At 46.4% G+C, this 13,706-nt stretch overlaps 1 protein-coding gene across 3 annotated transcripts in view; it reads left to right on the top strand.

Annotated features, from left to right (window-relative positions):
• Positions 1 to 2,391: 2,391 nt before the first annotated feature.
• The window catches only part of LOC8023313 (AP-5 complex subunit beta-1), a 60,875-nt gene continuing 49,560 nt past the window's right edge, over positions 2,392 to 13,706 (top strand). The window contains exons 1-7 of one of the 3 annotated variants that reach the window (XM_040220346.3): positions 2,392 to 2,465; positions 2,612 to 2,772; positions 2,840 to 2,931; positions 2,998 to 3,121; positions 5,534 to 5,659; positions 6,607 to 6,714; positions 9,348 to 9,485. In XM_040220346.3, coding sequence (XP_040076280.2) covers positions 2,662 to 2,772; positions 2,840 to 2,931; positions 2,998 to 3,121; positions 5,534 to 5,659; positions 6,607 to 6,714; positions 9,348 to 9,485 — 699 coding nt within the window. In that variant the 5' untranslated portion in view covers positions 2,392 to 2,465; positions 2,612 to 2,661. Of the gene's footprint in view, positions 2,773 to 2,839; positions 2,932 to 2,997; positions 3,122 to 5,533; positions 5,660 to 6,606; positions 6,715 to 9,347; positions 9,486 to 13,706 lie in introns of all 3 variants that reach the window. The other 2 variants (XM_042287540.1, XM_042287541.1) reach the window with 2 other exon arrangements.

Raw genomic sequence — 13,706 nt, 5'->3', positions numbered from 1 at the left:
TGAGAGATGAATTAAGTGCAGAGCTGATTGGCTATTTCAGTCAATACAGTACTAAAAATTAAGTTATTAACTTCTTCAGTGATTAGAATTAGTTTCTTTTAGTTGCAGCTGTTCACAAAATAAAATAACCCCTTGCATAAAAAAAAAAAAAAATTCTCCAAACCTAGACATGCTTGTATTAAGGTCTGGCCACACTGTCCATAAAGTCGAACCGGTCGAATCTGGTGAAAAGTTCGAAGGTTCGTCGAACCGGTTCGACTCAGTCGAACCCCGGAAGTTCGACCAAAAAATCTGGTTCGACAAAAGTTCGCGACACCCCTATCTGGGAGTCGGATCATCTTGTGTCGCAGGTGCTTATGTAGGGGTTTCTTGAGTCATTGTTTGCGGGCTTCCAAAGCGCGCTGCTAACCGTCTCTCTTGCCTTAGCGTACACAGTATACACCCATCTGACAAAGCTGAGTCACAGTCTGTTGCAGCACGAGCCTGGCGGTGGCGCAACAGACTGCACGAGAATTCAAACTCGTGCAGTGAAGTTCAACAGATATTTGAATGCGGCTGCGGCTGCGCCCGTAATATTGCACGGCTCAAGGGTATGTCATCAGCCGACGTGAAAATGACCCGCTGCTTTGGTGATCCAAAACCCAGGAAGATGGTCAGACGTAGCCTCGCTGTGCCAACCCAGACATCGTACACCTGCGACTTGTCTCGAGTGCGCTGTTTTTCGGAGAATGCGCACCTGTGCAGGCAATATCAGGTCGCAATCCACGAGGTCTCTATTTGGAGTATGCAAGGCAAAACTTGGTGACTGCAATTCATGCGTCGGTGGCGGAGGGTCAGCAGGAAGGACCTTCACAACAGGGATGCCACCGTATCGTTTTTTCAACCGTAACAGAAGATAAGACGTGTTCCAGGATGCTTCAGGTGGTCCACCATTCTCGAAAATCCTGCACGATCTTCAACGAGGTAACCTACAACGTAAATGTGTATTGTTCTTTCATATAGCAGCGTGTTAAAGTTTCATGGTCAAGGCCACCACCTACAGATAAAGGATACCAGTTCATTCCACCGTGACGTCATGTGATAAATGTGGGTGTTCTTATTTGACAGGCATGGTGATGTTTTGATGGGATTTAGGATGACGGAGAATTTATTTAGAGGTCGAAGTCTTTTCGCATCCCTCATCAGGCAGACAGGATGTCAGGGAAGGGACCACATTCAGTCCTTGATGGAACATTTTTCTGAGCCCATTGAAGACTCCTCGTCGATCGAAATCACTGCCTTCAAGGCAAAGTGCCAAGCTTACGGGAAAGTAATTTCAGGATCAAAAACTTCCACTTCCAACTCCAAGCTTCATGTAATTTTGTCTCAAATAAATTTGAAAAATGTATTGCAGTATCAGTATTTGTATTTCTGCCCTCCCTAAAATGTATTTCTGTATTTGTATTTCCAAATACTTCTTGCCTCTATTTAAAATGTATTTCCGATACGTATCGCGATACACTTTTACAGATATATTTCAGTATCAGTATTTTTTGAGTATTTCTGCCCAACCCTGTTAGTAGCAGTAGTCGCCGCCCCGTCGACGACTACTATGCCGTTCAGGTAGTTCAGGAAAGCCACCTCGCTGAGGAAAGCAGACGTTGCACGCGCCCCGCGTGCAACGTCTGCTTTCCTGAAAACTGCGCTTGATCCGGCTCCCGCGGCGGCGCGTGGAAAACAGACGCGCAACAACTCCAGTTCAGTTCAGAGGTTCAGGTGAGCTAACAGTTTTGCAATGAGCCGCCGCAGACTGCCGCTGCCGCCGCGAAGCCAGCGAAGCGGCGTGAACAGTAAACGCGGGGGCAGGGGGAGGGGAGGGGGGGGGGGGGGGGGGGGGGGGAGATTTAAAGTGGTGCTGGTGGCGCCGTTCTTTGAATTAGCCGCCGCGCGTACTATTGACCCAGAGTTGACCAGTCGTCCAGTTACATCTGGCTTTCGGTTTTGGACTTCCGGTCGACATGAATTTTCCGGTCGCCATGAATTTCCCAAGATGTTTCTTTCTATGCCGCAGCTGACGGGCTGCTGCGCCTGTAAAAAAAGTCGGCCAGAACCAGAAAGCTTTTCAGTGTTCCCCCATTTAAACCTCCTTGCGGAACGGGGATGAGCGCGCGATCCCGCCCACATTCCGCCTCTGCCACAAACCGGAAGTTAGAGGTTGGGTAAGGAAGAGGAGGGAAGAGTTTCCCAGTTGGTATGCATAAAGATAATTATTTATGCGGCGCTTGCTCTTTGCAACGAGCGTCTGCAAAACAAACACGCCCCCCCCCCCTCCCCCCCCCCCCCAAAAAAAAAAAAAAAAAATTGGAGTATTGTCGCTGGAGTGTCGCGCTGGTCACGCGCAGGTCACGCGCTGGTCAGAGCGCTGGCTGGTAGCCTAGTAGCGCCACATTTTGGCCAACCTGGAAACTTTGGAACTGTTCGTGCTGGTGTGTGTGTGTGTGTGTGTGTTTTTGTGTGGTGCTGTTTGGGCGGTTTGGCGGGTCATACTTTGGTCATATTATACGGCTCTGGGTCATATCATACACGTGCGACGCTGCGCGTGGAAAATCACGTGATGTCAAATTAACCGCAGGTTGAGTTGGTACCCGCCAAGCCCGCTCACTCCCCCCAAACAACCTAATCATGGCCCAGCAAGAGCGGTATCAAAGCCTGGTGAAGTTTCGTCAGGCGGTGTTTTCGAAGGACAAGATTGCGAGTGAGAGTTCCCAGTTTCACTACTCGGATGTTGTGAAGGTGGGAAAACCGAGAGGTGCCCCTTTCAAAACACCTTTCGGGTTCATTGATCTCCCGTGCATTTCAGGCCTTAATGAACGATCGTGCTGAAGAGCAGCTTCAAATCAACCTGATGCTTATGCTACAGGAGGGTAGCAACGATTTCCTGACGAAGATGACGTGAGCGCTCATTTCTGTTCCCTTCGAGTAGATGACACCGTTGATTACCTCTCGGTAACGTTCCAGTACTTACGAGGCTGTGGAGTCACTGAAGAGCTGCTTCTCCCAACTGAAGAGAACGAGCAGATACAACCTACAGAGCCACATCCTAGTCACAGTGACGTCCATTCTTCTTAATGCGGACGCATCGGTGAGTGTCTCAGTACTAGACAACGACCCACAAGCTAAAGGAGCCTGGTGTAGGCAATGTTACAAACGGACAAACACAAACTACGTGAGCAGCACTCCGAAAAAAGGACAGACGTAGGACTGGATCCCAGATCAGTAATCTTGTCGATAACACTAAGCCGCTAAGCGATCATTAAAAAAAATTTTTGAGTATGGTGATCATACAAGTCATTCACTTACTTTTGAGCCATATACATATGTTTCATGCAATTCCTGTTGACAAAATGATTACTACTGGATGATCAGTGGCAGTCAGAGGAAAAGGGGGGAGGGTGGGGGGGGATCAGGATGTCCTGACCCTCCTCTTGAATTCTTCACGTGTAAAAGTTTATGTTGTAACACGACTTTTGATTGGGCTAGTTGGTTCGTATTAGACACAATTAAAATAGCACAAACTAGAGAGGGACAAAAAGGGCACATACGACAGTCCTGTCGTACGTGTCCCTTTTTTCGTCCCTGTCCAATTCGTGCTATTTTAATAATTTAAAAATTTGGGGCAAGGAAATGGGCCGGGGGGTGCGGATTCTCAAACATAAAACGCTGACCCCCCCCCCCCCGGTGTCGTGAATGTATATGATGGTCTTCTGGTCATTGCGGAGAATGGCTTCTTGAATCTGGGAAGTTAGGTGCTGGTTAATTGAGGTGGGCTGACCAGTAAGCCAAGGGAACCTGTGAATACATGAAGCAGATTGTTTATTTTATATATTTATCTATTTGTTTGTTTAGACTGCTATGAGCCATTTAAGGCCCAACTAGGAGTTGGGTCAAAAAATGGGCAAGTACAGGTATAACAATAATACAAGTAACACAACCATATAATACAAGTAAAAAAAAGGTAAACAATCATCTATGCAAGCATCCAAGAAGGACCAATCAAAATGTCGAGCCCTGACAGCAGGGTGGTACAGCTATGGCAACAGGCTCCAGCTCTGCTACCAACCCCACTGCATCGATGGCCTTGACACAGTATCGCCATTGCCCGCTTCTTGTCATCATTGTCATTTTGCTGCACTCAGTTCACCATCAATGACCCTTGTGCCCTTTTGTTGCCATCTTTAAAGCACTCCAAAAGTTTATGGTTATGGTTTCTCAGTTTTATGCAAGAGAGGAGCTGAGCACCCGACGGTGGGATTGAGGTTGATTAACATATGCGAACGAAATAAGATTGGTTGCAACAATTGTGGGATTAATATTAAAGGGAAACACTCAAACCCTGGGACAAGAAAAATTAAAATTGTGAACAACACCCCACATTAAATTGGACCATGAAAAGGAACTTGGCGATTGGGTACTGCAGTGGTTCTCAACCATTAACCTTTCGCGGACCCCTTGTAGATCAGGGGAGATGATAGAGGACCCCGTTTGTGGTGAGGGGAAGGAAAAGGTAGAGGTTAATTATGATAATGATTTAATAAATGAATATAAGTAAGTGACTATGTGAAGTATACTTCTCTCGTTGACATACGATAAAACTCTCACGAGATTAAAAATGTTTCTTCTCGATTTTAAAAAATACAACTTTTATTGCTGGCTTTGACTGATAATTCACAGTTTTGCGGACCCCTAAGATGCCTTTGCGGACCTCCATTGGAGAACCACTGGGGTACTGAATTATCCTTTTCTTCCTCATATATATTTACCTTGTTGGAACATCATTGGGCCCTGTGTGTGTGACGTGTATGTATTCGAAGTGCTTATTAGCAGCAGTTCCTTTTTGTTTTCCTTTTTCTCTCTCGGTACTTGCGAGACTGGCGGCCTTATGGTGTTCAGCATCCAGCGAGCCCGACTAAGTGTTGCGATATAAGGGGTTTGAATATTCACCAATGAGTGACTGAATGTTCATGATGCATTGCAAAGTTGCAGGCCATCTCTGGTCACAAACGATTCGGTGGAGAAAGGGAATAGAGTTTTGGAAAACCTATGCTTTGCAATGTCTGATCTTGCAACAAACGACCTTGAAGCTTCAAAATTGTTTCAGAACGCTTCAGTAGCTTAAATTGTTTTCATGTGGATGCCAACAGTGCTGGCTCAAGTCTCGGACGAGAGGCTTCTATGAGGAGGGAATCCAGAAACTTGTGCCATGATACGGAAACACCTAATCATCGAAGGGGTTATGTTGAAAAATATATTGAGGGATTCAGAATTCATTGAAAATAAGGCAAACAATGTTGTGTAAATTTTTTTTTTTTTTTCTCCAAAGGAAGTTGTTTGTTGGATGTGCCTCATATCTGCGCAACATGTGTTGTTTTGTTTAGCGCATGTGCCTACACCCTCTCGAGCCGTTAGGTGGTTGACTGGGTCCTATTTTTCTGCTTCGTAGGTGAGCAGCGGAGAGCAGTTAGGAGGGCCTCGTGTTTACTCTTCTCGTTTTCAGGACGACACTCAGCTGTCGGAGTTTGTGGAACTGCTAGTGGAGAGCGTCGTCCAGGTGAAGCGAAACCACCCTTTGGTGCGGTCCACGGGATGCAACTGCCTCAGGGAAATTGAGTTTTTCTTCCCCGTGAGTCAAACTGCATTCCTCAACAGAAGCAGCTGGCATTGTGAGATGCTCTGTGCTCTCAGTACTGTCCCAGGCAAGGCACTGGATTGTGTGAGCTATGATTTGTTTGGGGGTGTTGGGTTGCCCTAATCTTTGGGGTAGAAAATGGTGGCATCCTTGCCGGGATCAAACAAGCAAAAAGAAGGAAACCCTTTCTCGATTTCTCCTTTTCTCGAAAAACCCCCTTTCTTTTCCGTGGGTAATAGCTGCCGGACCCACTCCTTTTGGGTGAGGAGGAGGGAGGAGCAGGAATGGAAAGAAGCACATAAAGGTTTTCTGCTTGACAGAAAGCGTTCAAGGGTCTTGTTGTCAATCCACTTTATGCGCGTCAGAAACACCTGGTTTCGCAAAGTACTCTGATGCCACTTATTGTCGGCGAAGCATCAAGTTACGTAGTGTTTCAGGAACTCCGTGTATACCTTTTCTTAAAAGTGTTTGCCAATGATGAATGCAGCCAGTCATCAAATTCAATGGGTAGTATGTTTGTCATTGTGATATCTCCAAAATACAAAATGACAACAGACAGCATTGGCATTAGTGACTAAAAATACCTGGAGCTGCAAGCCATTGGATGAAGGATAAAATTTCTTACCTCAGCTCGTGTATATGCGAAATGTCGGCCTAGACAAGTGATTATAATTTTTTTATTCCGGAGTTTTTGGCCTATTACCTTTTTTTCTAAAGTATTGGCTGAAACCACCCGAACCAAAACTTGTGCCAAGAATCCAATAGATATGTTGCCCTCAGGGAAAGCGGCTCTGGGCAACGAGCGTGTCGCAAATGGTACCACTGCTACAGCCACCTCCCTTAGATCGTTCCATGAACTGCCCTTCGAGGGGGAGGAAGCTGAGAGCTGACACCTTGAACTTGACTTTGGACGGCACGTCTCCCGGACCCTCTGTCGGCAGGGCACCATAGCCAAGCACCTGGATGAGCTGTGGGGTGCACTGGCCAAGGATACCTCGTGGGCCTCGCAGGCGTTGGCCCAGCTTGTGGCACTGGCCTTGGGCACATTGGTGAGCTTCCTCTTGGCATCCCTTTTGCCTCCGCTGGCTTCACTAGTGCAACCTATCTTCTGCTAAAGTAGCAGTGGAGGTTCTGTTCTTCTCCGGCCTATTTTGCCACGTTGTGGGGTCTGTATACACTCACATTTGAAGGTGACTCAAATGGAAAGTGCAGTTGGTGCATTTTGCCTTTTTTTCTCGGTGTTGTGCTCCTGTGCTATGCTGTGGTGCACAACTTGGCAATTGCCCCTTAACCCTTTGGGATCATCTGTCAGGTATTTCCTGACAAGTAAATATTCCCGTTCTGGACAAGTGTCGGGGTACGCCCGACAGGTCCATTTCTCCTTTGCGATCAAACGTCAAGCACCTCATGACAATTTCAACTTGCGCCATCTCTTATTGGGTATGTAAAGTATGCATACTTAGTTTTTTGTCCCTCCAACTAATTTCGTAAGAGGGGCGACACATTTTTTCTTTTACTAGATGCAAAGGCGGACATTTTACATGCATTTCTGGAGGTTCAAGATGGCAGCCTTTACTTCATCAGCATTTTACAGACTGTGCAGTCTCCAGTGATAGGAACGTCAAAGGGCAAAGACGTGAAACTGTTTTCTACTGTAAAACCTGTGCTCGATACCCTGGCGTGCACCCCAGTATTTGCTTTGAAAAGTATCATATGCTGTGCAAATCCCGCTAGTATAGTTCAGTAATTAAAATGAAAACATTCAGGACAATGCAAAGTTATTTCGAACTGAACATATTGATCGTAGTATATTAAGGAGCTGAGTTTGAAGTCACTCATTGATTTGATCTTTTTTCGCTTAAACTAATTCTGACTTGGGGCCTGCAAGGAGAAAACTCACATGACCCCTAAAGGTTAATGTACTGAAAGTGTGCACATTGGCATTTTGTAGACAATGTTCTCTACTTAGTTCCTTATACCATGTTAATGACAATCCTCTACAAATTCCTTTTGCATACTATTTCTTAAGGGTGCATTTTTTGGACAATCTGAAGTGAAATGTACACGCTGACTACATTGTTTGCAAGGCTCGTAATAAACTTGGGTATTTGTGGCACAATCTTAACCACACTTTTGTATAAAAATCACTGGCAAAACCTTGGTTTAGCCTGCGATTTAACTCCCAGGTATGGGAACCTCATATGGCTCTAAACCAGGTGTCTCCAAACTCCAGCCCGCAGGGGTCTTCTGACCGGCCCACGGCAGGCCGCGGTCCTGCCAATAAAACCCGGCCTGATGCCCACGGCCCGCTTCCAGCAGGCCCGCTGCTATTGGCGCAAAAATAAGCTCGCCTAAAGGAACGACACTGCAACACGCACCAACCACATAAACTTAGATACCAGGAGACTGGGCTGGGCAGGGGTACTCCAAAACGTATTCTGGAATACAAAGACTGAGATACATGTATTTTAGAGCCAAGGTACAGATGCTAAAATACATTTGCCTTTTATGTAATGGGATATCCGTGAGGTACTTGCGCAAAACTGTCAAAAAGTACTCTGAAATACAGATACAGATACGTAAATAAATTTTTTCCCGAACAGTGGTAGGTGCGGAGGGTGCAGTTTGTAGTGAATGCAAATGGCACAGCTGGTATTCCTCAAATTTATGTCAATTTATGCACCTCCCCTTACCTCAAACTTTTCATCTATTCACAGCTACCATCCCAAATGCCACTAAAAACATTGTTGCCCCCAGTGACCCAGATAGGTACTGGAGACAAACTGGAGGCTAAAGTTTTTGTACCCATTACTAAACAGCGATTTTAACAGAGACACTTCAGGGCATTTAATGCCACGCATTAATTTGAACTAACCTCCCCTGCCACAACCTCCCAAAGGAGGTTATCACTATTTATAAATAAATTTATCAATAAATCGCTAAATTTGACGAAAAGTATAAATTAATTGTCTTTGAATTTTTCATAGGTGTTTGTTTGGCTCAGTTTGTCGTTAAATCCCTTCTAAAAGCCTACCGGTATATAGGCTCTGCTAGCTTGACAGTTGGCCTTGCTGTGGTCTGGATCTACCCATCCCTTGAAAGGGGGGGGGGGGGGGGGGGGGGGGGGAGGAGGGGAGGGGGAGGGGGAGGGGAAGGAGGGAGGGAGGGAAGTAAGCGAGAGTGAGAGGAGGATTCTTGTGCTTGAGTGTTAATGCGGCGCTGCATTTAAAAACTTGACCATGGTGCCGTGCCGTGTGCCCGAGCTTTCCGTTGCTGCCTTTTTTAATATTTTTATCAGTGAAGATGTGCCTCAGATGGCTTATTACCTTCATACTATTTAAGAAATATGCGTCATTATCGTGCGTGAAGGACAAAAAGAGAGACGGGAGGGGGACGAAGACGTAAACAGTCAGCTTGGTTCTTAACTGGCAAAGTTCTTGAGGTTAAAAGCCCGGCTCTATGTCGCGAGTGTTTTTTTTTTTCAGTTGTCGTGCTCTTGTCGATGGTGTTACTGTAGAACTCTAGTTGTGCATACCCTATGCCGTATCGGAGCTCTTTTATAGACAGCAGATTGTCATACAGCGCTGGTCCAATCGTCCCTCTAGAGGAGAGGCACACGTGGCTATTCTTGGCATTGTGTACACATTTCCGAGGCTAATTCAGCCCCTTTGTCCACTCGCAGGAAGGTTCGTGTAGGAGCGGCTTACACGATGTGCCTGTGCTTTTGAGCCAGTTGCCCCTGATGACACCCATGACTGCTGGAACTCTGCTGCGCAGCCTCCTCGCTGTTGCTCAGGACACAAATGCACTTCCCCCCGGGGTGAGTGCTTTTGAGTTGGTTTGGAGCTCACCGGATATCCGTGCGTGCTTTTGCGGTTGAGCCACGAGCTGCTAGTTGGCTGTATATATCTACAAGGACTCTTCGATGAGCCTCCTGCAAATTTTGTTCCCGCCCTAGAATTTGCAAAAAGAGAGTTTTTTTCCTTCTTTCATTGACGAGCCCAGGGAAACAAAGGGCTAAATTCTCAGCCCTGCCAAAGAGGTTTTGTAGGCCAGCCTCTGAGCAGCGAGCAACATGCTGTGCCTTTAAGTTCGAGTGGTAGGGTAGAGGAGCAGTGGCAGAGAGGTCATTGTCAAGTGGCGTGGAATTGCTCCTCTTAGCTTATCAATACTTTTTTATTGTCTCAAATACTTCAAAAACTTATAATCTATAACTAAAAAAGAATGTATAGCAAAGAAAACAAATTTTTGTCTGTAATAGAGCCTGTCTAAAATCTGCATCCTCCTCCCCCAATCCGGGCTGCTCCTCGGTTTTTTTATGACATAGAAAGCGAAGGCATTTTTTAGAAATTTACAGATGGTCGCAAATTATTCTTCCTTCGAACGAACATCACGTGGCTGACCCATCGGGAGTCCAAAGGGCAACTTATAAGAGCGCTAGTGCAATCTTGACGTCACGGGACACAGGTCACACACGATTGGTAGGTGAGATGATGACATTTTATTCTAGTAGGGCTGCGCCAATCACGGGGCGTGCTCAATGGCACGAGCGCAAGTGGCCGCTGACGCGGATGCCGGGGAAGAAGGTGAAGCTGCGTGACAGCACAATGGACCGGCTAGCCTCCGTTGCCGACAACCTTGGGGGAGAGAGGGCACGAAACACAATGGGCGACTCTCCTCATCGTACGCGTGTGAGGGTGACAGTGAACTGGCTGAGTTTCAATGCGAAAGCTTAACTGTCTCATGGAGCGAGCCGACGTAATCAGCTTTGAAACTGCACCAAACGGCTCCTTAAATCCTTCAAGTGAAGCCAGCTCCCATGTATGAAACCACGCAAAAAGCTAGCCAACGGCACCTAAATTCCCCGATCCCAAAGGAGCGGAATAAATTTGCTGATGGATTTTCGGCTTCAGTCCCATTGGCTGGCGCGCATCGACGAGGCTCCCATTGGCCGCTGCACGTCAGTTTCAACGACGGCCACCCAAGGCGCTGCGTGTCCGTCAGCGCGCCGCTAACACGAAACGTCCAAGGTCAAAGCGGCGAGGAGAGGCACCCTCTCCTTGCCGGCAGAGCCCGCCGCTCTGCTGTCGAAGTAAATATGCTGCTGACGAAATAAGGAAGCGGAAGAATATAGCGTACATGCTTTCGCATTCACAACTCATAAGAAGTGCTTAGGTGTTGTGTGTATCTTGAGCCTTTGTGACGACACGCCGCTTGTCCGCGGACACGATAGTGGGGGAACTAGCCCTTAACAGCTTCGCTGTAAAAAACTATAAGCAGCTTAACTGGTTCCCAGCCCCCTAACAGGTAAACAGAGGTGACATAAGTATACTGGAAACTTTTACAAAAACGAAGCAAGGCAGTTCCTTGGGGAAAATCAAAAACAAAACATCAATACAGAGTAAACTGGAAACACAACATTGATTGGGAATTACACTCTCATATATATATAAATCAGTGTCTCAAATATGCTGAATTATGCATGCAATAGGACAACATTCAAATTTAAAGAATTAAAACAAATACAAACAAGTAAGCAGGAGATTATTTTTAATACTTTTTAATAATATATATTTTATATCATTTTTAGTTTCGTCAGAGTCATTATTTCGTTAGAATTGACAAACCAGCATTTTGCGATACAAATTTAACAATACCAAATTCAGGGAACATACTTTGAATTCGGGGATTGTACTTTCCTCAGAAAGTACCAGAAAAAAATACTTTAAGTAAAGTAGAAGGACATACTCGGAGAATGTACTTCAAGTGAAGTACAAGTTTTCTAAACCTACTTGAAGTTGTACTATAAGTACAATGCGCTTAAAAAATCCCTCTATTCCAGCGTTGTACCGGCTGATTGGAAAACGCTTATGGTTATCCCGGTTTTTAAAGACTGTTCCAACTGTGATCTTTCTAATTGTACGGGCCTATTTCTTCTATGTCAGTGTGATGTAAAATGATGGAACATGTTGTCTATTCTACTTTAAGAATTAGTTACGTGTCAGCAATTTACTTTTCACTAACCAGCACGGCTTCTGGTGGTCCCTCTCCTGTGAATCTCAGCTGTATAAATTTGTAACTCATATCCACCAAAACCTACATCTTGAAAATAAGACTTCATCGATTTTCAAAAAAATGATTGCATCTCCACGTGGTGAATGATGTTGATTGGGGCGAAGCTCTGGTGGTGCTGATGATACTGATTTTGTTCATAGGTAGTGCTGATGGTGCTGATTTTTTTTTATTGCTCATAGGTAGTGCTGAGTTCCGGGTTGCGTTTCGACTTCATTATTACTGCTTTATGGTCGGTGAAATGCAGAGCCAGTGGTTCTTCTAGCGGATCAGCTTGGGTCCGCTAGAAGCCGTGGGAACGCATCTCCACCGCTTAAGTCAACGGTCCATGTCAGAAAGAGAATGTGTGGTATGGATCGGGGTTATGTATGCAGTTGAGCATTTGACCGCAGCACCCTCTCGTCTATAAACGTCGAGCCAATGCATGCAAAGTTTAATGTGATTATATACACATTTGACCGCAGCGCCCTCTCCTGTATAGACGTTGAGCGGCTACATGCAACGTTTCATCCATGACATCCCCAGCTCTTCAGTTACTACCACATCTCAGAGCCCCCTACTTGTCCCACAGTCGTGGCCATGTGGTTAAGGCGATGAACTAGAAATCCACTGGGGTCTCCCCGCACAGGTTCGAATCCTGTCGACTGCGCAAACATTTTTTCTTTTTTTAAGAAGACAGATGGGATGGCAATCGATGTGAGCACGGACGCCGGATGGACAAGGCTAGACCCTAAGGAGCTTCGCCGCTAAAAGCTTTTGTCGAAGTCCCGCATAGTTGTCTCATTCGAAAACTTAACGCCCTCCAAATAGAGGCATTGATTATAAATTTTATAATGAACTTCCTCTTAAATCAAACTCATAATGTTACAATAGGTAATATTGCCGCTCGCCAAGTAGGCAGCGCGGCCGTAGCCTAACGGTTATCGCGCTTGCCTCCCACGCGAAGGGCCAGGGTTCGATTCCTGGCCGCGACTATGCATTTTTGTTTTGTACACACGTTGGCTTCTGGAGCATTCGAACCTACCACCACTCCACCATAAACCTACCACCACTCGACCACCATAAACCTACCACCACTCGACCGCGGTGGTAGGTTTACGTGGTTTGCGGCGCGTCTGCCGGGGTGGCGGGGGGTGGCACCCCTGTAACCTCTTCCGCTGTATCTGTTTCGGCGGCAAAAAAAATTTTGTACACACGTTGGCTTCTGGAGCATTCGACGTAGAAGGTTCGAAGCGTAGAACATTCTGACCTCGAATCAGCTAGACGGTTCTCGATTTCACCAGAACATCACATTACAGAGTTAACAAAAATGCATAGTCGCGGCCAGGAATCGAACCCTGGCCCTTCGCATGGGAGGCAAGCGCGATAACCGTTAGGCTACGGCCGCGCTGCCTACTTGGCGCGCGGCATTACTCCCCCCTTAAAGGCGCCCTGCAATGACTTTTTGACTGGTTTTTAATTTGCACTGAACCTGAGCGTACTGAACATAGTAACTTAATCCAACTTTTCTTTTCTCAAATTTCGTTTTATTTTAAAAGTTATAGGCAAATTAGAATTACAAAAACAAGCAAAAAATAACCTCCTTCATGACGTCGTAGGTCCTGCCTCGAGTGGCCTTGAACTAGAGGAGGAGTAGTGAGCTCATCGAGCGCACACGGCTGCCGCACTCCGTGTCGACGGCTCGAGAGGGCGCCACTAAAGCACGTGTTGGATAGGCTGTATGAAGCGGGCGGCCAGGGCAGCTCGTATTGCATTTGCAGCGCGACTAAACACTAATTCGGCATAACATTTCATTGGCCACAAACGACCGCAAACGCGGGGTGAAGATCAGTTCAGAACGGGAGCCACTTCGCGCTGACGCACCGCCAAATGGCCAAATCGCCAACAGTGCCCGCGCCGAAGGCCTTCGGAACGCTCGGAACCGGTCCGATTCTTGAGCCGGTAAACGACCACAGCGCCGCCGCGTACA

Source organism: Ixodes scapularis, unplaced genomic scaffold, assembly GCF_016920785.2.
Source record: "Ixodes scapularis isolate PalLabHiFi unplaced genomic scaffold, ASM1692078v2 PGA_scaffold9__187_contigs__length_104089568, whole genome shotgun sequence".
Lineage (NCBI taxonomy): Eukaryota > Metazoa > Arthropoda > Arachnida > Ixodida > Ixodidae > Ixodes > Ixodes scapularis.
This window is presented reverse-complemented; position numbering and strand designations above follow the sequence as displayed.